This window comes from Carcharhinus amblyrhynchos, chromosome 27 (genome assembly GCF_965287045.1).
Source record: "Carcharhinus amblyrhynchos chromosome 27, sCarAmb.v2.hapA, whole genome shotgun sequence".
In the NCBI taxonomy this organism is placed as follows: Eukaryota; Metazoa; Chordata; class Chondrichthyes; order Carcharhiniformes; family Carcharhinidae; genus Carcharhinus; species Carcharhinus amblyrhynchos.
This window is the reverse complement of record NC_137350.1, coordinates 14,663,830-14,690,862: the sequence shown is the minus strand read 5'-3', so window position 1 is coordinate 14,690,862 and position 27,033 is coordinate 14,663,830. Positions and strand designations below refer to the sequence as shown.

Genomic DNA, 27,033 nt, shown 5'->3' with positions numbered 1-27,033 from the left:
GGAATCATGGGCCAGATCCTCCAGCCTTGCCTGCAGCTGGGACTATCCCCTCCCATTGCAGTGCACAGAGATTTGAATGTGTGCCAAATTCTCCATTCTCGCTATTAGCAACAGCAGGGCGTGAACGACTAGATATAAACACAACTAGCAAACATTTTGCTGCAGATTTCTAATATTCTGAGATATTCTGCTCACGTCACACTTTCTTTGTAATTAACTGCTTGCAGTGCAGTGGGTAGCATCTCTGAGCCAGGAGCTCCAGTTGGGAGTCTGACCCCAGCACCTCGATGGCCAAGGAAGGGGTATTAAACCACGGCCAAACAGGTTGAGTGCCAGCCTGTAAATCCTTCCAATACTTGACAAAGACTCGCCGTAACAGTGGGAGAGATTCCAAGTTAGCCATGTGATGGAAAGAATGTTAGACCCTCGAACATCATTGTCCACAGATTGCACCATGCATGCAACAGTGCTTGTTGTCACAGCAACTCAGACATCCTGAGTGAACTGTAACACATCACCACCAAGTGCTTTACTCTCATTAAAAATCCACGATATCACTGTACACCATGGTGTATGGAGGACCATTTTGGATCCTATTCTGAAGAGTAACAGAAAGGCCTGAACCTTTGATATTCTGGTTCTGTATAGAATCATAGAATTCCTACAGTGCAAGAGGAGGACATTCAGCCCAGTGAGTCTGCACCAACCCACCTTTTTTATCTTACCCTGGCCCTATACCCATAACCCCATGTATTTACCCTCTGATCCTCTTAACCTTCACTTCTTGGGACGCTAAGGGGCAATTTAGCACGGCCGATCCACCTAACCTGCACATGGTCAGTTTGTGGGAGGGAACAGGAGCACCTGGAGGAAACCCATGCAGATATGGGGAGAGTGGGCAAACTCCATGCAGATAGTGACCCGAGGCCAGAATTGAACCGGAGTCCCTGGCGCTGTGAGGCAACAATGCTAACCACTGTACCACCATGCCGCCTTGGCACTTTTAGCACTTCTTTACCAAGCACCATCAGGACATTACAATATTAATGTAGCATCAATCATAACACTCTTGAACTGGATAAAGTGAGTGCCATGTCTTAAAAGTAAAAGAAATCAAGGAAAGGACGGGGCTTTCTTTGTCACAGTATCTCCAGATGTTTATATTGGAGATTACACAATGCCATATAAATGTTTATTTGGATTCGGTAGTTCAGTGGTTAGCACAACTGCTTCACAATGCCAGGGACCTGGGTTTGATTCCCGGCTTGGGTTGCTGTTCTCCAGTATTCCCAGCTTGGGTTGCTGTTAATGCTGGAGAACCCCTCATTATACACAGGCCAAAACAGCAACTTTGAAAGTTGTATGTGTCAAACAGTCCAAGAGTCAATTTTTATTTTCTTCATTATATCCAAGTACCAAACCATGTAGAAACATAGACACATAGAAAATAGAAGTAGGAGTAGGCCATTCAGCCCTTTGAGCCTGCTCTGCCATTCATTTTGATCATGTCTGATCATCAATAACCTAATCCCATCTTCTCCCCATTTCCCTTGATACATTTAGCCCCAAGAATTATATCTAATTTCTTCTTGAAATCACACAAAGTTTTGGCCTCAACTACATTCTATGGTAGTGAATTCCACACATTCGCCACTCTCTGGGTGAAGAAATTCCTCCTCACCTCAGTCCTAAAAGGTTTCCTCCTTATCCTTAAACTCTGGCCCCTAGTTCCGGACTTACCCGCCAACAGGGACATCTTTCTGGGTGGAATGTTCCCTTTTTGCCCTCCATGGGAATTGCAGTGGGTGGGACATGGACTATGCGAAGGTCTTTCACCTCGGGTGGGATTTTCCAAATTTGGGACAAGTGCAGCTGGAAAATCCCGGCCTCTGAATCTTGTCCAAACTTGTTAGAACTATATAAGTTTCAGTGAGAGGTGTAAAGCTTAGGGAATACTGAACTATAGTGCATACTGCATTAGAACCATGATGGAACAACCTGAGTACAATAAAATCATTTTAATGAAAAGATCTTTATGGGGAATAATTATTCTTGCAATCTTCTCATTGATGGTGCATTTTCTACTGTGTTCCAAGTTTCCTTTCGAGAATCATAGAGTCATAGAGATTTACAACATGGAAACAGGCCCTTCAGCCCAAATTGTCCATGCCACCCTTTTTTTAAACCCCTAAGCTAATCCCAATTGCCCGGATTTGGCCCATATCCCTCTATACCCATCTTACCCATGTCACTGTCTAACTGCTTTTTAAAAGACAAAATTGTACCTGCCTCTAATACTACCTCTGGCAGCTTGTTCCAGACATTCACCAACCCTCTGGACACTTTTGTATCTTTCTCCTCTCACCTTAAACTTATGCCCACTGGTATTAGACTCCCCTACTTTTGGTAAAGATATTGACTATCTAACTGCCCCTCATTTTTTTTTGACTTCTATAAGATCACCCTTCAGCCTTCTACGCTCTAGAGCAAAAAGTCCCAGTCTATCCAGCCTCTCTTATAACTCAAACCATCAGGTCCCAGAAACATTCTAGTAAATCTCTTCTAGTTTAATAATATCCTTTCTATAATAGGGTGACCAAAACTGTACACAGTATTCCAAGTGTGGCCTTACCAATGTCTTGTACAACTTCGACAAGACGTCCCAACTCCTGTATTCAATGTTCTAACCGATGAAGACTAAGAGCATTCTAACCAATGCTCTTAGTCTTCCTTGCCTATATTTGTAGGCATCACGTGGTACTGCTTCCTTCGAACTGGCTTGGAAATCTTCCTTCCTTCACCGATTGTAACTGTCTGAAGACTGCGTCTTTCTTGAAATGTGAAAATTTGATATTTTGTGCATTGGTGGCTCGGCTGCTCAGAATTACAAGAAAGGGACTTGAATAATTGAGCTTGGATACTTTTTCATTGCACTGAAAAGAATCCTTCACAAGGCATACCCCTCGCCAGCTGCACAAACATTCATTAGGCGGCCAGATCTCCAGAGGATGATATACTTGATCTCACCCAGAGGTTTGAAAGGTTGAAGGATTGTGAGTGGGTGTGGAAGGAAAGAAAATAGCAACATAAGCACAGGGACAGATGGTCAGGCTTTCTTCACTCTGCCGAACAACGGAGATGCTATTGATACACAGGGCAAAATCTTACCACTGTTAATTCCAGTGCAAAAAACGGAGTGTTTCAGACCAGCGATGTCAGTATGTTTCCAGGCTGAATCTTACGGTTCATTAGCATTAATTTCTATTCCCACTGGTTTCACACCATTCCTGTGACGTGTTCCCTCTGATCTGCCCACTGCACAACGACTTAACAGCAAGAATTGGGCAGATCCATATAAATGGCTCCACAGTTCTTGTTCCACTGTGGCTGTAGGAGATGGCAGGCAAGAAGCAGCACCACGTTTGTCGGAGGGAGCCCTCACCAGGGTGCTGAATGGAGTCAGGCAGAGGCAAGATAACTCTACCCCTGCTTCAGGACACAACCTTCCAGCAGGGTCATCACCCCCGTCTGGAATGCAGTGGCAACACTGGGCAGCGCAAGCACACTCCAGAATCAGGCAGAGCGGCAGTGCATTGGCCCTGGGTGGCGAGGGGCAGTGAGTAGGTCAGGAGTGGCGGCGAGTGGACAGCGAGTGGATGGCGAGGGCAACCAGTGGGTGGTGAGGGGCAGCCAGTGGGTGGCAAGTGGGTGGCGAGGGGCAGCAAGCGGGTGGCGAGGGGCAGCGAGAGGGTGACGAGGGGCAGCGAGAGGGTGGCAAGGGAGTCGGGAGCAGCAATGTATTTAAAAACGAACAAACTGAGCATGTGCAATTACAAAATAATTTTGGGTGCTTGCCTGATTAAGTCAAAAAGGAGGCAATGCTATTCAGATAGGTTCCATTAGTAACAAAACACTCTAAAACAAAATTCTCTATTAAAACATAATTAAACAGGAGGCTGCCTGCATTTAAATTGTATTTTTCTACTCCGTCTGATGGGTAATGTTTTAATTTCAGCACCTCTCCAACCACCTACGCACGCATTGAGCTTCTTAATTGAGCGAGTGAACAAAAGGGCTGCCCCCAGTTATTAGGATCATTCTTTTCTTGTGGAAAAATCTGTGTCTGGTTTAAATGAGAATTTAACTGGGCGGCGACCAAGGGCAAGCCAACTACAGAGAGGCACCCAAATGCTATTAAATCTGCCATCTTAATGGGCACAAAATTGATTTCAGATTGGACTGTTACCACCACTGACATCACAGAATCAACAGGCGTCTACTTCCCCTCGTAGCTTCTCCTGTCATCTTCAACAGCCCTCATTGTGGAAATCTACCAGTAGCACTGAAGGAAGAAAGAGGATCTCAGCAACTAGTCGGCAGCGAAGATTAACAGCCGCATGAGTCAATACTCAGGGTGCAACTGATGGTGAAACCAGCGCTGGTTACCTACAAACAGGAAAGGCAAACCACAGGCCCACTTAGGCTGAGTTGAAGGATTTATAAATCAACAGGAGCACCTGTCTTTTGTTAGTAACTTAGAGTCAACTGAAGTAACAGAATGAATTGATTGACCAGGAGGGAGTAGTTCCCAACAAAGACCTTGACAGCTGCCATAGGGAAAGTTATTCTAGGAATGTATTTTCACTTCAAACTTGCACCATGAACATTGTGTCTGGTATTGCAATGTCTGATCACGCAGATTCTATTCCTAAACAGGGGACTGATTGGTCGCCTTCTGATGAACTTTTCGAACCCTTGTAGCCATGGAATCCGCCTGTTGAGATATTAAAGTCATTGGACACCCAATCCAGAAAGATAAAAGATGCAAATGTAAAATGTCAATTTATTAAATTCATTACTGAATTAATTTCCCCAGGATTAGATTCAGATATTTAAATAGAAATGCTGATCTAAGTATAATTTAAAGTTTATTAGTCACAAATAGTCTTACATTAACACTGTAATTGAAGTTACTGTGAAAATCCCCTATTGCTACACTCCAGTGTCTGTTCGGGTACACTGAAGGAGAATTTAGTATGGCCAATGCATCTAACCAGCACGTCTTTGGACTGTAGGAGGAAACTGGAGCACCTGGAGGAAACCCATGCAGACACAGGGAGAATGTGCAGGCTCCACACATACACTGACCCGAGCCGGGAATTGAACCTGGGTCCCTGGCGCTGTGCTAATCACTGTGCTACCATGCTATTTGATCACATCTTCAATGATCATTATGCTGTTTTTCGACAATCCAATTTCTAACTTCCACCCAAAGTAGTAGAGCTTTTTAAAATAATAATCACTCTTTAACCTTCGGAGGGCAGACTGAAAGGTAAAATGTCAGCACTACATTATACATCCTTCATCAGCTGCCCTCCTTGGCAGTAATGCCTTCATTATCACAGCAGCCCAGGAATCATAGAACCCCTACAGTCAGCCCATCGAGCCTACACCAACCACAATCCCACTCAGGCCCATCCCTATAATCTTATGCATTTACCCTAGCCAGTCCCCCTGACACTAGGGGGCAATTTGGCATGCCCAATCCCCCTTATCCACACATCTTTGGAGTGTGGGAGGAAAACGGAACACCTGGAGGAAACCCACGCAGACATGGGGAGAATGTGCAGACTCCGCACAGACACTATCTTTGTGATGGGTAGTCCTGCAAATGAAATAATGATTTATTTGTAAACTCCCAGCACCCACCTTGGTTCTGTTGTTGCTGTTGTTGCTGCTGCTGTTTCTGTTGTTCCTGTAGACTCTGATTGTCGACTGAGATTCCACTATCATTATGCAGCTTCTCACCCTCTGGAGACGGTGCCTGGTTTACCGTCCTGTTATTGGCTCCCTGCTTGTTTTGCTTACAGCTGTTCCAACTGAGGGGAAAAGAAATAAATCAAAAATCACAATGATTCGAGGAACATTATAAAGGGAAAGAAAGGGACAGATAGGTTGCAGAGCGGAAAATGCATAGAAAATTGATTCTTCCAGGGAATAAAGTAGGAACCCAGCTAAACACAACACAAGTAGCTCTAGGGAAAGTGCAAAGGGAAGCAAAAGTCAACCTAACATAAGGTCACTGAGATTTGCAGATGGGTTCACATTTGCTGGAAATGCATAAACTCAGAGGTGAATATATATAATTAAGGGCACTGACAATATGCAAAACTGGCTTGAGGTGCTGGAGTTGGGGGATAGTTCTGGAGGGTGGCCATTTCAAATGAGAAAGTCATAGAATCCCTACAGTGCAGAAGGAGGACATTTGGCCCATCGAGACTGCCCTGGCCACAATCCACCCAGGCCCTGTCCCCTTAGAATTTTCCCTGCTAAACCCTCTGACACAATGAGGCAATTTAGCATGGCCAATCAACCTAATCCGCACATCTTTGGGCTGTGGGAACACCCAGAGGGAACCCACGGAGGGAAGGCACAGGGAGAACAAGTAAACTCCAATAGTCACCCACAGCCCAGAATTGAATCCAGGTCCCTGGCACTGTGAGGCAGCAGTGCTAACCATAGTGCCGGCCTTGAAAGTGAGGTTGGAAGTTGAGAAATTTCACTTTTTTCAGAAGATGTTTGACTTGTTTAATAGGGTTCTACATATGGCAGTGATGCCCAGGATTGCGATGCTGAAAGTGAGGCTCAGGATTCCGAAGCTAAGGGTGAGGCCCAGGACTGCAAAGCTGGGAGTGAGGCCCAGGACTGCAAAGCTGGGAGTGAGGCCCTGGACTGCAAAGCTGGGAGTGAGGCCCTGGACTGCAAAGCTGGGAGTGAGGCCCAGGATTGCAGAGCTGCGGTTGAGGTCCAATATTGCAGAGCTGGGAGTGAGGCCCAGGATTGCAGGGCTGGAAGTGAGGCCCAGGATTGCAGAGCTGGGAGTGAGGACCAGCTTTTTTAGCTTTTATTGGTAGAGGGGTTGAGTTTCGGAGCCATGAGGTCATGTTGCAGCTGTGCAAAACTCTGGAGCAGCCGCAGTTGGAGTATTGCGTACAGTTCTGGTTGCCGCCTTGTAGGAAGGATGTGGAAGAATTGGAAAGAGTGCAGAGGAGATTTACCAGGACGTTGCCTGGTATGGGGGTGGGGGAGGCCTTATGAGGAAAGGCAGAGAGACTTGAGGCTGTTTTCATTAGAGAGGAGAAGGTTAAGAGGTGATTTAATAGAAGTATATAAGATGATCAGAGGATTAGATAGGGTGGACAGTGTGAACCTTTTTCCTCAGATGGAGATGGCTAGCATGAGGGGATATAGCTTTAACCTGAGGGGTGATAGATATAGGACAGCTGTCAGAGGTAGGTTCTTTACTCAGAGAGCAGTAAGGGCGTGGAATGCCCTGCCTGCAACAGTAGTGGACTCGCCAACATTAAGGGCATTTAAATGGTCATTAGATAAACATATGGATGATATTTTTAATAGTGTAGGTTAGACGGGCTTTAGATTGGTTTCACAGGTCAGCCCAACATTGAGGGCTGAAGGGCCTGTGCTGCTCTGTAATGTTCTATGTTCTATTGTGGCTACCTATGTCTGGGAAGGTGGCAGTCCTGACCCCACTCTAAACTCATTCTCCGCCTCCACTCTGAGTGAAAATCACTCCATTCACGACACCTTTTCCCCCCAAAGTGAGCACACCAAGCAGGAAATGCCTCATCTTGAGTTACCTGCCTCGGGAGCAAAAAGCAGCTTCATTCTAACTCTTACAAACTTATAACATCAACCACCTGTGCACACAGTAACCATGTCCGGTCTGCCTATTCCCACCCCTGTACCATTGCCCACTATCAACCTGCCCTAAATAATCTGCTGCTGGAACTCTCTTTTGTGCCTTTGTTAGCTTCAACTTGGCTACCTCACCATGTTCCTGGTCAGCCTCCCACATTCCACCCACCATTTAACATAAACTCATCCAAAACCCTGCTATCTGTGCAATTGGTCGCATCATGTCCTGTTGACCTATCTCTGTATTTGTTAACCTTCATTGGCTCCCAGACAAGGAATGCCTTGATTTTAAAATTCTCATCCTTGTTTTCAAATCCCTCCATGGGGTCTCACTTCCCCTTATCTTTTAACCTCCTGCAGCCACACATGCTGATAGAAATCTATACTCCTCCGATTATGAAATCTTGCACATTCTCAATTTTAATACACCCAACATTGATAGTCATGTCCTCGGCTGTTGAGTGCCTAAGGTCTAGAATTCACTCCTTGGGCCTCTCCATCTCTTTACTTCTTCAAGACCTATCTCTTTGACCAAACATTTGGTTACTTGTTCCTAATTGGGCACGCTGTCAAATTTCATTTGATAGCGCATCTATGAAGCACCTTGAGGCACCATGCAACATTAAAGGTTATATGAATGCTAAAAGTGCTGGAAAATCTTAGCAGATCTGGCAGCATCTGTAGAGAGAGAAACGGAGTTAACGCTTCCAGCCCGTATGACTCTTCTTCAGAGCTAAAGAGAAGAAGAAATTTGATGGATTTTATGTTGTAGAGGACAGGGTGGAGCAGAACAGAAGGCCCGGGAATAGGTGGGAGGTCAGGAGAGATTTGACAAAGATGCCATGGGCAGAAGATAAAGGGAGTGTTAATGGTAGTGTTAAAGATTAAAGAAGGTGCTGATAGTGGCATAAAGGTCGGATAGCAGAATGCATAAATAGCAGAACAAAGGGCAGTGTTCTGTGTCAGCAAGTTTTAAAAACAATGCCTGATAGGGGGTAGTATTGGGACTAAAATAATTGCATTAAAAAGGGGGATCAGGATAAAGGACAGTGCTCATGATCTGTGCTGGAATTCTCTGACCATTCATGCTGGCGGGAGTCTCTGGTCCTTCTGGCAGCCCATCCCCACCCCGGGTTTACTGTCAGCGTGATGGGATGATGTCAACGGGAATCCCCATTGACAGCGACAGGACCAGAGAATCCCACCGCTAGCAAACAACGCTCCACCTCCCATCGGTGGGAAACACAGCCCCTGAAGTTGTTGAGCCCAGTGTTAAGTCCAGAAGGCTGTAACATACCTTTTTCAGCATCTGCACTGATGCTAGAAATGTAAGCTGTTATTGTTAGTCTTTGTAGGAACTAATGAGTTTGGCCCCTTCCCTGGTCACCTTTGAGGAGCTGGAGAGTTGTTAGCGAATTCAGGAACTGGTGGAGGAGAAGGGTAGATACATCGGGTGAGCCCAACAAAAAAAAACAAGGCAAACATGTTCGACCTAATAACCTTTCAGTAAGATGTCTCACAACACCAGATTAAAGTCCAATAAATTTATTTGAAATCACAAGGTTTCGAAGCGCTGCTCCTTCATCAGATGTGTAGCGAGGTAAGTGTCACAAACACGGCGTATATAGACAAAGAATGAATTGCAAGATAATGGTTGGAATGCAAGTCTTTTCAGGTAATCAAGTCTTTACAGGTACAGACAATGTGAGTTGATGGAGGGATAACCACAAGATAAAGAGCAGTGAATTGTCTCAAGCCAGGACAGTTAGTAGGATTTTACAAGCCCAGGCCAATTGTGTCTTTGTCTAAATATGTCGTGTTTGTGAAACCTACCTCTCCACTCATCTGATGAAGGAGCAGCGCTCCGAAATTTCGTGATTCCAAATAAACCTGTTGAACTTTAACCTGATGTTGTGAGACTTCTTACTGTGTCCATTCCAGTCCAATGCCACCATCTCCACATCATAATAACCTTTCCATATCCCTCCTATATAGTAAATACACGCACAAGGTGATCAAGTGTGAAATACCCAAAATAGAACGATGACCATGGAAAAGAGGATGGGATGACAATGAGTAAAGCCTCACACTGCCATCAGGGGGGCAAAAAGACAATTCTTTTTTATTCCAATTCAATACAATCAAATCAAATCAAATCCAATTCAGAATCCCAATAAGTTGAGACATTCCCGATCCAAGCTGACAGGACAGGATTCTCACCTCTTGTCTGGGGCTTGATCTACATAATCCAAGCTGATTGGAGTAGGTATAGCTCCTCCTCCAAGTCTTGATCTAAGATTTGCATCCTAGCCAAAAGGCCGAGATGCCACTTTAAAAAATTGCTTCAAATGAAGCTAAAATGCAACCTAATAAAAATAATGACTACTTAACTGAAAGCAAGGAGAATGAATAAATAATATGGCTCTTTAAATGCCACTCCATAATTGAGTCAGCATTGCACAAGTTACATTTTCAATATTAGATCACACTGTATTGCACATTCACACATACTCCTATCACTGTAACTTAATAAATAATGTCAATCACATTCAGGCTGTTAAAAATAAAGCCATTCAAAACACCAACCGTTTGAAAGCTACATAGGCTACGAGTCCCACTACAACAGCAGCCAGGATGGAGCAGTAAACAGGAATGATGCTATTATTGTTGTCTTGCCCAATAAACTGTGGTGAGCTGGGAACAGCAGTGGTGGTCATTATCTCTGCCGTGGTGACAGTCTTCGGAGGTCCCGCTGTGTTCACCCACGTGAATCTTGGACTAACAACAGCTGAAGAGAGAATAAATGAGGTCCGTTTAATTTTTTTTGTGGTGACACAGTAGATCATTTTTTCAATCTCAAAATAATTTGCTTTCTAAAGCAATCTCATTATATATGCTATATTTTAGAATTGACAAATGAGAGACTGCTAATCACAGTGGCACAGTGGTTAGAACTGCTGCCTCACAGTGTCAGGGACCCGGGTTCAATTCCAGCTTCGGGTCACTTGTCTGTGTGGAGTTTGCACGTTCTCCCTGTGTCTGCGTGGGTTTCCTCCGGGTGCTCTGGTTTCCTACCACACTCCAAAGATGTGCAGGTTAGGTAGATTGGCCATGCTAAATTGATCCTAATGTCAGGGGGATTAGCAGGGTAAATATGTGGGTTTACGGGGATAGGGTCTGGGTGGGATTGTCGGGGCAGACTGGATGGGCCAAATGGCCTCCTTCTGCACTGTAGATTCTATGATTCTCATGGTCCCACCTACTTCACATTATCAATGTCACTTCACATCACCTTTTTACAGTAAGCTTCATCCAGAACGCATACTATTCAAATCCTTTAAATAAAATTGGTGATAAATTCATCATTCCATCACTGAATTGAAGAAATTGGAATCACATTTTAAAATGTTCTGAATTCAATACAAGATGGTAAAAAAAAAAGATGATTTCATAACGGACAGAGTAGAAATTGATAAAACATTAAATAATGGCAGGTAGATAAAGTTGATCATTGAGTCTCACAATTCTACTTGTGTTAAAGTGTTTGAGCTTCAGAGGTTTTCAATAATAAAACATCTCATTATGAGTAAAGCACTCTTGCTTGTGGATGAGTAACCAGCCTTCAGAATGCAATATAAAGAGGCAGTGAACATTGTGTTATAATCATTACAACTGGAGCTCGCTATGATTTCACTATGGGAGTGCGATCAGATTAGGAACTACATTCAAAGGTAGTGAGGAAGTGATGACTGAAACACAAAAGAAATTTTTTTAAAAAGTAATTTGGGAATGAACTTACAAAATCATAGAATCACAGAATTCCCACAGTGCAGAGGAGGCCATTCAGCCCATCAAATCTGCACCAACTCTCCAAAAGGGCATCTGGCTAAGATTCTTTGTCCAAGAGTCAGTGCAGACTTGATGGGCCAAATAGCCTCCTTCTGCACTGTAGGGACTCTATGATTTTACCGATGCTACACCTAATCTGCAAGTACTTGATGCCAACTGCCATCTATGTAGCTGGATGACAAACAATAGAGACTCAAGGGAATGTGCAGCACTTCCCTTATTTCAGCTGCCACCTCTCTCAAGAGATTACCCTCACAGAGGAAGTGCATTAACCAAAACAACTGTGCCAGTGCTGCCTTCTTCAAGCTCTGTCATTGTGTCTTTGACAACAGGGGACTTTGGAAGTCAACAAGGGTCCTGGTTTATAAGGCCATTATGTTGACAACCCTTGTCTACTGCAGTGAAAGCTGGACTGTCTATTGACACCACATCAGAATCCTGGAGAGCTCTCATCAGTGGTGCTTGCATCAAATCTTGGGAATCAAATGGGGAGAGTGCTAGACTAAGCTAGAGTCCTTCATGGGGCTGTATTGACCAGCGTCAAAGCCTGCTCCTGAGGAATCAAATCTGATGGATGGACCATTATGCCTGGTGCCCAGAAAGCGCCTCCCTCGGAAGTTTCTCTTCTCCCAACTCCCCGTTGGGTAACTCTGTAAGGACAGCCAAATGAAAATAGATAAGCATAAGCTCAAGAGCACCATAAAGCTCAGAGATGTTAATACCACTGAGGAAGGAGAAAGCTCCAGACTACTGGATATGGCTCCACCTGGTCCAACAAGGTGCAAGCCATTTCCAGGCTCAGTGGCTTGGCGGCAAGGCAGAACGGCAGTGGCAGAGGAAGGAGGGAAATGGCAGCTCAGTGGTTAGCGCTGCTGCTTCACTGCGCCAGGGACCCAGGTTCAATTCCAGCCTTGGGTCACTGCCTGTGTGGAGTTTGCACATTCTCCCCGTGTCTGCGTGGGTTTCCTCTGGGTGCTCCAGTTTCCTCCCACAGTGCAAAGACATGCAGGTTAGGTCGATTGGCCATGCTAAACTGACCTTAGCAGGGTAAATGTGTGGGGTTACGGGAATAAAGCCTGGGTGGGATTGTGGTTGGTACAGACTCGGTGGACCGAATAGCCTCCTCTGTTCTGTAGGGATTCTATGATTCTATGAAACAAATCCGGGGTGTGCGAATTCCATTTGTCCCATGCAGCAGCATGCCCCTATTGAGGGACAACCTGCGGACAAAAAAAACGGGTTCCTCAGTCATCTGAAGACACACCAAGGCTGACGAAGTTTATCCTGGATATTTGTGGAACTACCACTGCTGCCAACAGTTGCTTGAAATAGAAGGCTTTCTATTTCCAAACTGAGCACACGATTTATATTGAAACAAACATGAATTAAGCCAAAGTCACCAAGAAATTCATTGCTACAATCATTATTTTTGTCCCCATTCAACTGATTTAAAACTACTGCGGTGATGGTGCTTAACTCAGTTGTTGAAGAAAACTTTCACAAGCCACAATAAAATACCACTTGCCAGTGCTTAATAATGATTTACAACTCGTTGGTATCACACTCCGTCTGGCCATACAGTCAGACTGAGTTGAAAAGTTACAATGAACAGATTCCTTGTTCTGTTGAACAGATCTGTGTGAAATAGTTTTATGGGTTATTTATAGAATTTGCTTCAATGATCTGGCATATTAAGTATCTTTCTTTTTCAGGGTAAAAATATCCCTTAGACTCTGGCACATGTAAGGTTAATAATAACAAACACAAGAGATTTAAGCCAGGGGATTTCAGTGCAAGCACATGCTTCAGAGACTGAACACATTGCCAATATTACTGTGTTCATCAAAGCACTGTTTTAGCAGCCAGGACCATAACTCCAGTTCTGTTAATCTGAACATAAAACAATCCATTTTCTATTGGTTGCTTTCTTGAGGTCGGCTTCATAAAATGTGTGGAGCAGGTGGCTGGCCTGAATTACACATCTCCCCAAGCCTCAATTTCCTGATCAAACTGTCACGGCAAGAATTGCACCAAAATAGAATGCCTGTTTGGGATTGCAAAGCTGCCTCTTCTTAGAACCAGTAAAAAGTCTGACAACACCAGGTTTTAGTCCAACCTATTTATTTTGGACTAAAACCTGGTGTTGTCAGACTTTTTACTGTGTTTACGCCAGTCCAACGCCGGCATACCCACATCATGTCTTCTTAGAACCACCAGCCCCTTTGCTTGGGCTGAGCTGGGCAACAGAGTCTGTTTCTTACCAGTACCATAGAACCATAGAATCCCCACTGTGCCCATTCAGTCTGCACCGGCTCTCCAAAAGACCACCTTATTACCTGCCCCAATCCCCTTAATACCAACATTCAACATGGCTAATCCACCTAACCTACACACCTTTGGACACTATGGGGCAAATTAGCATGGCCAATCCACTTAACCTGCACATCTTTGGGCTGTGGAAGGAAACCAGAGCACCGGGAGGAAACCAACGCAGACACAGGGAGAACATGCAAGCACCACACAGTCACCCAAGGCCGGAATCGAACCTGGGTCTCTGGCACCATGAGGCAGCAGTCCTAACCACTGTGCCACCTTCAAACATCAGAAGAACGAGCGCCACTGCCAGATTTTCCCTAGCAAACATATCGGGGATAATTTTACAGGCCCTTTCACCGCGGTTGTGGCCACTAACTCCAGTGACAGGGCCATGAGATATGTGCTGGGGAGGAATGAGATCTCCCCTCCCCCACCCTTCCACCCTGCAAAACCCCCACCCCTCCACCTCCAGTGACGTCAACAGGTTCCCACCCAGGCAAGGGGTTTGATCCTAATTATCATCAATTTTAATAGATTTAAATACTCAAATAGCTTTACACCATTTCTTCCGGGGTCATCATGTTCCCCCCACCACCAGCGTGGTGTCAAGCCAAGAGGAATCTCTTCTGGTTGAGGTGACCAAGCCAGGGTATGAAGGCCAGTGTGGCCCCTGAGGAGTGGGTCTAAGGGTTGGGTGAGAATGAAGGGTGGGATAGGTTTCCCAGTAATGTTGGTTGGGGGGTATACTTTGCAGAGAATGGGTGGCAATGTCTGTTGTGCTGGGGGGGTGGGGGGGTGCAGTGGGGGTGGTGGGGGTGGAAGTCTGTATCATCACTTTGAGACTGGTCTGTCCTCATATCTGTGGAGCCAGCCTTACTGTGCAGGTTTGTCTCTCATCCTGGGGGAAGCACACTTTGGAAGAATCCACCCCACCCTGCCCCTCAGAGCGAAACACAGTGGCAAACCACTGGTGACTAAAACTGCAAAAACAAACAAAACCATACAGCTCAGAAGGAGGCCATTCGGCCCATCGAGCCTGCACCAACAACAATCCCACCCAGGCAATTTATCATGGTCAATTACTTAACCCACACATCTCTGGAGTGTAGGAAGAAACCAGAGCACCTGGAGAAAACCCACGCAGACACAGGGAGAACATGCAAACACCACACAAACAGTGACCCAAGCCGGGAATTGAACCCGGGTCCCTGGCGCTGTGAGGCAGCAGTGCTAACCATTGTGCCACCCCATCTGACTCTGGTGGGACAGGCCTCAGGATGAAGCTAATGATAGTGAGCTAAAGATCTACTTTGAACAGAAACGAATGAATCAATGAATCAATGAATTAAATCAGTCATTCATTCATTCGTGCATCCTCCTCAACAACGACCAATGCTCCCATTTTAAAACCATCTTCACCTTATCAAAAATGATTTCCTGTTTTGCGAATCGTTGATTAAAAAAATATATTTTTGAATTTGTTCACATCTAAGTGGGCTACCTCAATATAGAACACTTATGTTTTCATTAAAATATTTTTATTCAATGAATTCAATTGTAATTTCCCAATATTCCCTCATTAAAGGAGATTCCAGGTTCTGTAGCAAGAGACTTGACGGTGTGAGGCAGCACTCCATTATTATTGACAGTGTGTCGTTTGCCCCCTTTAAGAAATAAGTAGAGCCTGAAGATGTTCCACTCAGCAGTTTATGGAATGCAACCTAGATGAATGCACTCAGTCTTTTTCCCAGGGTTGGGGAATCGAGAACTAGAGAGCACAGATTTAAGTTAAAAGAACTAATGAGAACCTGAGGAGCAACTTTTTTTTTACACAGAGGGTGGTACATTTGAGGAATGAGCTGCCTCTGGTTGAGGCAGACAGACTGACAACATTTAAAAGGCATTCGGACGGATACATCGATAGGAAAGGGGTTTGGGCCAAATGTATGCAAATGGGGCTAGCTTAGAAGTGCTTTTTGGTCGGCACGGGCAAGTTTGAGCCAAAGGGCCTGTCTCCACGTCACATTTTATGATTTGATGATTGTATAAAATACTATAGGTGCAGAGAAGGAAGTCCCTGTCACATGCACCTGTTCCGGCTTACTTAAGTGAAAATTGTGAATGAAGGAATGTGCAGGGGAAGGAAAAAGTGAGAATCCTGCATGACAGTGGTGAGTTGTCGATAATTTTCAAGCGACAGCTGGAAATGTAAAATATGTTCACTGTATTCTCACAAGTTATGATTGTCCCCGTGACCTTGGCTGACTTGGTGAGGTCAGTGAACTTTGGCTGGCTGTGTGGGGTTGACGGGATTGAATCGATTGCCAAGGCCACCTGGCTTTCACCCAGATAAATCCTTCCAAAAGGGACAAAACTGACAAGTCTTTCTGAGCAAATAAAGCTTTAGTTGAAGAGCCTGTAAATGATGGGGGCTGGGTGCCTTGAAGAAGCACCAGCCTTGGGCGCTGCAATGAACCAAATTGTTAGAGACACAAGAACGCTGCGTTGCACTAAGCTGCTGCAGGGATACTAAATTCGCCACCTCCAACCTTCCAGAGGTAAGCTTTCAGTCAGTACACAAATAGCACTGGGATGCCACAATCAATATTTAAATGAAGCTGACGGAAATAGATTAGAGACGCAGTGTCACAACTACAATCAGCTCAGCGTGGAAGGAAACCTAGATGGAGTTAGTCCATCACAATAAAATTAAGTACTACATATTTTTTAATCACTTTGACACATTGACACAAGGCAAATCAGCTAAAGTACATTTTCTATTCTTGGTGTCTGTTTCGATACATTGTCCCCCCCTCCCCCCAGCCCCTCACCCCGTGGTCAGGTAACATGAGACCCAGACACAGATCAAAGTTCTGTCTGCACTGCTCCAGCGATGGGAGATTTCCTCTCTGCATTCTGTGCAACTATTCTTCATGATCAGGTTTACTATTCTGTTACACAAAACAGAGAGGAAATCTCCTCTTCCCCTGCTCTCTTCACCCCCCAATAATTCTTAATATGAATCTCAGAATGAACTTCCAGGGCTTTCATTTCACAGAGAGATGAGATATACACCCACTCTTTGATTTGATTTATTATTGTCACGTATATTAACATACACTGAAAAGTATTGTTTTTTGTGCACTATACAAAGCATACCATTCGTACAGAAGGGAAGGAGAGAGCGCAGAATGTAATGTTACAGTCATAGCTAAGATGTAGAGAGAGATCAATTTAATGCGAGGTAGGTCCACTCAAAAGTCTAATGGCAGCAGGCAAGAAGCTGTCCTTGAGTCGGTTGGTATGTGCCCTCAGTCTTTTATATCTTTTTCCCGATGGAAGAGGGTGGAAGAGAGAATGTCCGGTGTATGTGGAGTCCTTAGTTACGCTGGCTGCTTTGCCAAGGCAGCGGGAAGTGTAGACAGTGTCAATGGATGAGAGGTTGGTTTGTGTGATGGATTGGGCTACATTCACGACCTTTTGTAGTTTCTTGCGGTCTTGGGCAGAGTAGCTTCAAAACCAGATGTTCGTGTCTATTGAAAATGTCCACTGTTTTTACAAATGTGACTTGCAATTGCAAACATCTGAAAACGGCAGAAAAGTATTGTACATGTACATATGGACAAAATGGCCGACCCCTGCTCCCATTTCTGATATTCTTCTAAGACCGGGCCATAAATTGTTCATTTATTTTTGGGAACAAATGTTTGAAGAATTTTATCTATCACAAAGTCACGAAGCAGCCAAGATGCTTAAGTTTTACAGTATGGGGAAAATATTTTCTGTGATTGAATTGGCCAAAAACATTGCTTAATCGCATAATTTTTTTAAAATCAACCTGCTTGAAGGGGCTTGGACCACTTGTGGGAAGACGGGCTTACTTTTGAGTTGAAAGCAAGTCTGCCAATAAAACTAATGCAAATATGAGAAATACGCATCCAATTTCCCAGGCTCACTGCAGGCTTATGTTTTCATCGAAGCACAAAACATTAATTGCTCCCAAATTTACTGTGAGCCGGATATCCTTTCATCATATTAAAAAACAACAATTCTGCTGTAAAACCAATATGATCGCGACATTACAGTTCAGCTTCCAACTTTTTACGTCGCAAAATTCCTTCCTCATCTTTCAAATGCTGACAATGGCTGAGCCACTCAAGGAAATAGCAGGTACTTATTAGCTGACGGAAGCATCTGGTCTGAAAGCTAAAATTATTGCAACAAGATCACGGTGTGCCTTTTGAGGATAAAACACAGAACTGTGCCACTTAAAACTGCAAGACTCCCTTGACAATGCGTCTCGAACATGGCAGTGCCCCAAGTTTGCATTGCAATATCAAAAGGAATTCTTAATCTGGGGGTCAGATGTCACTCAAATATACAGTTCCGACACATCTTGCCAACTGAATAAACTTTACTACTATCCCAAGGAGTGTATTGTCGCTTTGGGTGTTGCAAAAGCTGTGTATTACACTTGAAGCTTAGCTTTCACTTATTATTTTAACTCCGTGGACCTCTACACAAAACCAAATTGAATTTCATGTGTTCATGTGCGTTTCTTCTTTGATTTCCAGACAGGTATGAAGATGGTTTGTCTGTTTAAAAAAGAACTGTTGGAAAGAAGGAAGGATGCTGCTGAAAATTAAATAGAATGCAAACCTGGAATAGTAGGATGGATGATTCCCATCACGATGCAGTCTAGTTATAGGACTACCCAGATACGTTTGTACCATCCTCATTCACTTCATTGATATTGTGGGATTTCCTTCATAAGTTCTAACACTAACCCTTTCCTATTCTCCTCACGCAGACAAATTTCAATATAAGGGAGCTACTTACTACTTGTATAAAAATTATGTTCTCCTGGAAGTATTTTATTTAAACCTTTACTTTCTAGGAAAATGTTGGGATAAAAGCCAATTAGCTTCACTGATCTAGTGAGACATATCAGCCTTGATAGGGCAGCACAGTGGCACTACTGCTTCATAGTGCCAAAAACACAGGTTTGATTCCCGGCTTGGGTCACTGTCTGTTTGGAGTTTGCACATTCTCCCCGTGTCTACATGGGTTTCCTCCAGGTGCTCCAGTTTCCTCCCACAGACCAGAAGACGTGCTGGTTAGGTGCATTGTCTATGCTAAATTGACCCTTAGTGTAACCAAACAGGCACCGGAGTGTGGTGACTAGGGGATTTTTACAGTAACTTCATTGCAGTGTTAATGTAAGCCCACTGATAAATAAACTCCAAACTTTAAAACTTAGGATAAGAAAAGGCATACTACTTTCCATACAAGACATACTAATTATGGGCAGTATGAGAGAAGATATACTCTGGCCAGGGCATAATTGTTAGCTGTTCTTTATAAGGCTCCCTTTATGCCATAAGTATGTCCATAGTCATATGTGAATATCATTGAGTTGATCACATCCATTTGGTAATAGATAAAAAACAGTTGTGCTGTACCAAATATTGTCCAAAACTACAGCACATTCATGGTGTTACTCAATGTTCATACTTCCAGCATTTTTATAATAGTCAAGGCATTTCTCTGGACTTGCATCTGAGCATCAGGGTCTGCGAGTAACTGTTCATTTAGAATTCTGCAATTTAAAGATTAACTTTGCACTTGCAAAGTTATTTGACAAGACCATTTACATTTCTCTATATAGATACAGCGCAAGGAAGTGTTGACAATATCATGTCACTTGTGATCAATTTTCGACTGCCCCATTAATTTTTCTCTATCCCCAGGGAAACAAAACATCAAAAAACTCATGGTTTATTTTAGTTTGCATTTCAGGACTTCAAGGTGAGGAATGTCACTGTTTTGGAATGGGAAACTTTTTTATTTAAAACTCCCTAAAGTCAACCTCTTGCAGACAGTATGGAAAGCTCAATGTTTAATCATTCTCGCTCAGACAGACTGGTAATGTTAAAAATTCAAGGGACCAACTACAAATTTAGCTTCATAAAATACTCCAAAAGAACTAGCAGAGATGAAACTAACAGAACTAGCAGAGCAGGGTGTGGCTCAGTGGTTCACATTGCTGCCTCAAGTACCAGGGATCTGGATTCAATTCCAATCTTGGGTCATTGTCTGTGTGGAGTTGGCATATTGTCCTCATGTCTGCGTGGGTTTCCGCTGGGTGCTCCAGTTTCCTCCAATCCAAGCAGTCCAAAGATGTGCAGGTTGGGTGGATTGGCCAAGCTAAATTTCTCCTTAGTGTCCCAAGATGTGTAGGTTAGATAGATTAGCCATGGTGAATGTATATGGTTACAGGGATGGGGCCTGGGTAAGATGCTCTGTCAGAGAGTTGGTGCAGACTCAATGGGCTGAATGGTTTCTTCTGCACTGTAGGGATTCTATGAAACCAAACAAAAATTGATACTGGAGAAAGAAAGTATTAGGAAAGGTGAACAAAACCTTTGCCATAGAAGTGAGTTTTAAGGAGCGTTCTAAACAAGATTCAGGATGCGGAGGGATGATGGGGTTTAGAGAGGGGATTCAGATCAGGGTTTAGGCAGCTGAAGGCACAATTGTTACTATGGAGCAAAGGGAGGGGGTCACACAAGAGGCTTGGATAAAAGTAACAGAGTTATTTCAGAGAGGTTGCGAATTGCCAGAGTTTATGGAACTGAGAGTGTTCTGGAATGGGAAGGGATTTAAACTGGAAGCATGACGGAACCAGAAGGAGGTTAGGAAGGACAGAATGAGACTTGGACAAGGCCTTGGTCAAAGTTTGAACGAGATGTGGTTGAGCTTTGGAGGATGGAAGGCTGATATTGTCAGCAATTATTTACAGGTTGCTGTGTTTTAATTTGCAATATCTACAGCAGCTCCCACTGCATCAATTCCAGTTTTGTCCTCATACCAACCTTCCAATGACTCTCCTTTGGCTAGTTTATTTGAAGTCTTCAGCTAGGGAAAAAAAGAGAGCACTTTCATCCCATCAATTTGCCCAAGAAATTGTGAATCTGAGAGGGGAAAGCATGTTGTTAACTCATTGTATCACTCATTCCCAGTTCATTATCTTTGAAAGCTTTTCCAAACAGCTAGTGGCCATCAAGTTACTTAGCATGGCTTCAGTTTTCAAATATAAGTAGAAAGTTATAAGATTTGTTCATCATAAGCTACTTTCAGAACCCACTGATAAAGCATTGTAAATCTATCCTCTTCCACCTTCTTCCATCAGGAAAAAGATACAAAAGTCTGAAGTCAGGTACCAACCAACTCAAGAACAGCTTCTTGCATTAAGTTGATCTTTCTCTACACCCTAGCTATGACTGTAACGCTACATTCTGCACTCTCTCCTTTCCTTCTCCCCATATGTACTCTATGAAAGGTGTGCTTTGCCTGTATGGCACGCAAGAAACAACACTTTTCACTGTATCCCAATACTTGACAATAATAAATCAAATCAAATCAAATCTGTTAAATGTTCTCTTGTGCCTTAACTTTTAAACATTTTGGGTGCAATCTTACCACCATTCACACCCCACCGCCACTGCAAGCAAGGAAAAAGAATTTGGCGCTCCCTGATCACTGCAGTGGGACCAGAAAATCCCACTAGTATGAAGGGCCAGAAGGTTCCACCCTTTGTCTCTCTTAATCTCCAAAGATTATTTGCTTCAACATGATATATTAATAGATACATTATTGAGTTGGCAGAGCCAGACTTATCTATATGTCTCTACTACAACAATAGTGTCCTTCCCCATTTGTTTCTTTGTAAACAAAGTTCAGCTGATAAAGATACTGTGCACAGCTTGCTATTTGCTTCTCCTTCCCCACATTAACCATATGGCTAACTTGTTGTCATTGGGATGTCCCAATTTCTTTTGAAACACTTTGGTGCATTAAATCCCTACACCACCCATTGTATCAGATTCCCAATCCCTGTGTCTCCTACACTATTCCAGCAGAGTGGTTGCAGCATTCCTTAAATCACCTACTGCTTAACTACCCAATGCTTCCAACCCATCCCAGTGGACTGATATCCCAGTGAATTGAGAGTATATAATGATAACAGCGTCCCCTATATCTCCAGCTATCTCAGTGAGTGAACTGGTATCCCCAGTGTTTCCAGCATGTGCTGGTGTATATGAGATCAAAGTGGTCTATAATTTCCACAGGCTTTCTCTCAATTTTCCATCAAAACTATAGCAGAAAGGAGGGAGAAACCTCACAAAACTTCTTCTCCAATTCCTTGTATTTCAGTGTATGGACACTTTGTCATCCATTAAATCGTCTGGTGTGTAGACATCTTAGTGCCTTCAACATGTCACAATGAACAAATATTTCAGCGTCTCATACACATTTCAATCTATTGAGATCCTCTCTGTCTCTCAGTGTATAGATATCCCAGTAGCACCTACATCCCACAGTGGTTCAACGTCTCTAAAGTACTCCAGCCTATCGTTTTCTTGATATTGCCCATATCGCCAATCTGAGTACCTCCAACATATCAATGTTTAGAGTTGTCAGCTTCTTTCTAACGTATAGAGATCCCAACATCCCATCAACACCAATCTGTCCAAAATTAATTTGGGGTCAGAAATGGGGGTGCATATGTTCTTCTGTTCTCTTGTTCTAACAGAGCTAAAGTGGCACCTTGTTGTATCAGGTTTGACGGAAGACAGCTACACACTTACCAGCCCTCAGCCCAATCACCCAACCTCTGTGAATCCTCTAACGTTATTGTCCTCTTTGCATGTTGAAAACCTTCTTAAAAATCCACCAATCAAGTAATTGGTTACCCCACAATGAGAGCACCCATTCCTTGATGCTTCTCTCTCGTACTTTGGGATATTTTTGTATGTCAAAGACACCGTTGGAGTAATTTTCCAATGTGATGCCTTGAGCAGAAGGCTTTCCGTGAAATCGCATTGAATTTACAGCATGGAAACAGACCCGACTGGGCTGGGTTGCAGTTTGTGCTCCACTTGATTCCCCTCTCATTATACATAATCCAGTCCTGTAATATAGAATCATAATTCTATATTACAGGTTATAACACAGGTGGGTCTTTTGGTCCATCATGTTAGAGACAGCCCTCTGCATAAACTTAAACAGAAAATGCTGGAAAACCTCAGCAGGTCTGACAGCAGCTGCGGAGAGAGATTAGAGCCAACATTTCGAGTCCGGATGACCCTTCGTTTCAGATTCCAGCATCTGAAGTATTTTGCTTTTATCCCTGCATAATCTATTTTTCTCCCTCCTGTTTCAGTGCTGTAAACCTCTAAGAACTTACCTCGATTCTTCAATTGAATTTATGATATTTGCCTCAACTATTTCATTTGGCAGCAGGTTCCTCATTATCACCACAATCATCCCCCCCACCCCTGAACCACCTCTCTGTGGTTTCCCAGCTAGGACCGCCCAAAATCCCCAGGCGTTTTCCAAATCAGGGAGACATCAGCCGGAACACTACCACCTCGTGTGCCACGGAATCAGTGTGGGCGACGGTTTCGATAACAGAAATCTCCATTGAGCTCTGGCGGGATTTTCCAGTCTCACCCAAGCGAGACTGTAAAATCCTGCCCATCATCTCTTCCTCTTTGGGACTACTTGTAATCCCAGCACAGTCTCTGCATTACTTATTGGATTTATTAATGATTATCTTTGCATTGAACACCCTTCAACAACCTTATGGGCTGAATTTCATATTCCCCCACCACTGTATTTGAAGGTGTTCGTAAAATAAAACCATCAGTTCCAGCTCACCTCCCCCCCACCAACCTGTTCCTCATAAATACACTTCTATTTTGTCAAGTTTCCTGCTGAAAATACAAAGTCAGAAACGTATTATTTTCAATGCTGCCGCACTGAATACTTTTACAGAGTGCATTCTTCCATATGAGTATTAACATTGAGTGTGTCTGTTTACAATCTAGATCATTCTTTTGTCAAAAGAATTTGTCCAGTTGGATCCAGTGAGCCTGTTCCAAATGAGAAATCTGTTTCCATTCATTACACATTATACAATTTTGTAGATTTAGAAACTTCAATGCAGAATCCTGTTCCAAATTCTTAATTTTCTCCATTTATTTATACAATAGATGACAGGATTTGGAAAGTTAAATGCCATTATTACCTTTTTTTTTAAATTTGTCCCTGCTCAGAGACCCAGCAAACTTCACTGCCATATTTGATTACATTCTGATATTTTGGCTAAGATCACACCATTTATGGAAATCATCAACATATTAAAGGAACAAACGTGTCCAAAGATGTGAGGGTTAGGTGCATTGGCCATGCTAAATTTCCCCATAGTGTCATGGGTACTAGCTGAAGTTTATTAGTCACAAGTAAGGCATACATTAACACTGCAATGAAGTTGCTGTGAAATTCTCCCAGTCGCCACAGTCCGGCATCTGTTGGGGTCAATGCACCTAATCAGCACCTCTTTCAGAATGTGGGAGCAAACTGGAGCACCAGGAGGAAACCCACACAGACACAGGCAGAGCGTGCAAACCCCACATAAACAGCAACCCAAGCCAGGAATCAAATCCAGGTCCCTGGCATTGTGAAGCAGCAGTGTTAGTCATTGTACTACCATGCTGCCCCAAGATAAATGCATAAGCCTGCGTGTAAAGGGCCTGGGTGGGATTGTGGTCTGTGCAGACTCAATGGGCCGAATGGCCTCCTTCTGCACGGTAGGATTCTATGTTCTATTATATTATATTATTATTATATTATTATATTATATTATATTCTATGTTAAATTTATATTTAACCAATGGAGACAAAAACATAGACATGTACTACAAAGTTGAAGTGGAGCACAAACCATAGTGTTCCCAAGAGAATATTGGGCATTGAAACCACCAGTGTGGATTTTTAGTGCCAATGTGATATTGAACTTTGTAAGTGTGTGATTTGTGGTTCGTCTATGCCTAGCCCACCCCCAATCTTTTACACTTCTCCACATAAGATCTTGACTGTTCCACCCAGTTCTATATGCAGCAGAACCCACAGAGCCTAAATTTAACCCATACAAAGCTCATCCACTTCCACAAAATTAAATTTGGGACAAGCTTCACTTTTGGTGACCAGCTATTACTGTTATATAGGCTGATGTGGCAGTACATTAGCTCCAAAAGATCCCCAAACAACGAAATAATTGATCATTCAGGCCATGGCCAGATTTTTCTTGCCAGCGGGTTTCCCAGAGGAGTGGAGGGGCGCTTAGAATGGGAAATCCCTTTGCCAGCAGCAGGATCCTGCCACCAGGCAATGGCGGGTCACCTCCGCTGCTGTGAAACACACCACAAGAAGTTGGGGGGGTGGGGGTGGTGGAATCCTGCCCTATATTTGAAGGCGTTGGTACCAGGGGATGGAGTTATTTCAGCCTGTCCTCCCAGTTGCACATAGCAGGATCAGAAGCAGTGCTGGGAAAGGTCTATTTCCCTGTTTGTCCACTCAGTTTACTGTCTGTTCAGTATTAATTGTCGGAAAATCTGGCACATAGCATGTTAACTGAACATTGACCATAGCTGGAGATGGGAAAGATCTATAATTATGCCTCTAACACCATTCTTTGTGAACACCCAACGTAGTGGCCAATACTATCAACGGTATCCCTGTCTCTCTGTATCTAACTGAATCCTTCTAGCTGAAGCTGGATTTAGTTTGTGGTAACCAGGAAGTTCTGTTGATGAATAATGCTGGACAGAATTTAGCTGTTCATAAGTTCATAAAATATAGGAGCATAATTAGGCTATTTGGCCCACTGTGTCCGCTCCACCATTCGATCATGGCTGATATGCTCCTCATCCCCATTTTCCTGCCTTCTCCTCATAACTTTTCACCCTGTTACCAATTAAAAATCTGTCTAACTCCTCCTTAAATTTACACGCTATCCCTAGCATACACCGCACTTTGGGGTAGCGAATGTTGATTTAGCAAAAAAAAAGTAACATTTGCCAAAATAATGCACAAAGTATAATCTGGATTTGAAGAAGCAGCATTAATATCCATTACAGCACATAATTGAAATCAAAAGTTTTACTGAATGAATCCATTTAACATTTTGACTAAGATGGGAGTTGTGTCTTTATTTCAAATTTAATTGAAACTACTCAGGTTAGATGAAGCATTTCAATCTCTCCTCTAATTCCTTGGTGTAACTGGCCCACCCACCACGGGAATCGGAGTGGGTGAGGGGGCAGAGCATGAGAAGATCTGTCGGCCTCGGGTGGAGTTTTACGGTTTTGGGACGAACTGGACTGTAAAATCCCACACAATCAGTTTGTAAATAAAAAAAACAAAGTTCTTCTGCTCAGAAATCAGTGACAACAAAGTGACATTGATGGTTATCAGATGGTTATCAGATTTGATGGTTATTACAGATTTCAATGGTTCTTTTTCTGACTGACAAATGGAGATGGGATTTTTGTGACGCTGTAGCAATTTTGAACACACTGCAGAATGCAGGTAGCGCTCTAACACAATTGATCAATAGATGGAGATCGGTTACTGAGGGTGGTTTGTGACTGGGAGCATTGAGCATTGTCACAAAACAACGTGATGCCTAATGCAGTTCAAGCTGACAGGCAATATTACCCTCAATGTGTTTGAACCTCAAAGGAAACTAAATCATTATAATGCACATCTTGTCATCTTCTGTGCTGCATTTAAGGATAGGCAGTGTTCGGCGCTCTGTAAGAAATAATCTTACACAGTTATCTTCAATGACTGAGGGGAGGATTTCATATTGACTATCTTATGTTCATAGAGCCAGTTTTCACATTTAGACTGGCGGGAGCTAACTCCAGGATTCACTCCCCTCTCTCCATTCCCAGCACTAGCAACTTTCACCAATATGAGATAAGTGAGTGGGTAGTGAGCCCTATTCACAAGGCAGGAATTCCATTCACTCATCCACTTTAGAAGTTGTGTTACAAGTAGGTTTACCGTTACTATGAAAATCCCAGAGACACTTCACTCCGTCACCTGTTCAAGTACCCTGAGGGAGAACTTAGCATGGCCAATGCACCTAACCAGCGCACCTTTTTGGATTGTGGGAGGAAACCTGGGCACCCACAGGAAACCCATGCAGACATGGTGAGGAAGTGCAGACTCCGCATAGACAGTGACCCAAGCCAGGAATCAAACCTGGGAGGCAGCAGTGCTAACCACTATGCCACTGTG

At 43.5% G+C, this 27,033-nt stretch overlaps 1 protein-coding gene across 1 annotated transcript in view; it reads right to left on the bottom strand.

Annotated features, from left to right (window-relative positions):
• ngfrb (nerve growth factor receptor b) overlaps positions 1–27,033 on the bottom strand; it is a 145,491-nt gene that overhangs the window by 11,770 nt on the left and 106,688 nt on the right. Inside the window, exons 4-5 of the mRNA XM_080213443.1 lie at positions 10,303–10,504; positions 5,710–5,879 (exon numbers count right to left, since the gene is read on the bottom strand). Of these exons, the coding sequence (XP_080069569.1) occupies positions 5,710–5,879; positions 10,303–10,504 (372 nt within the window). The remainder of the gene's footprint in view (positions 1–5,709; positions 5,880–10,302; positions 10,505–27,033) is intronic.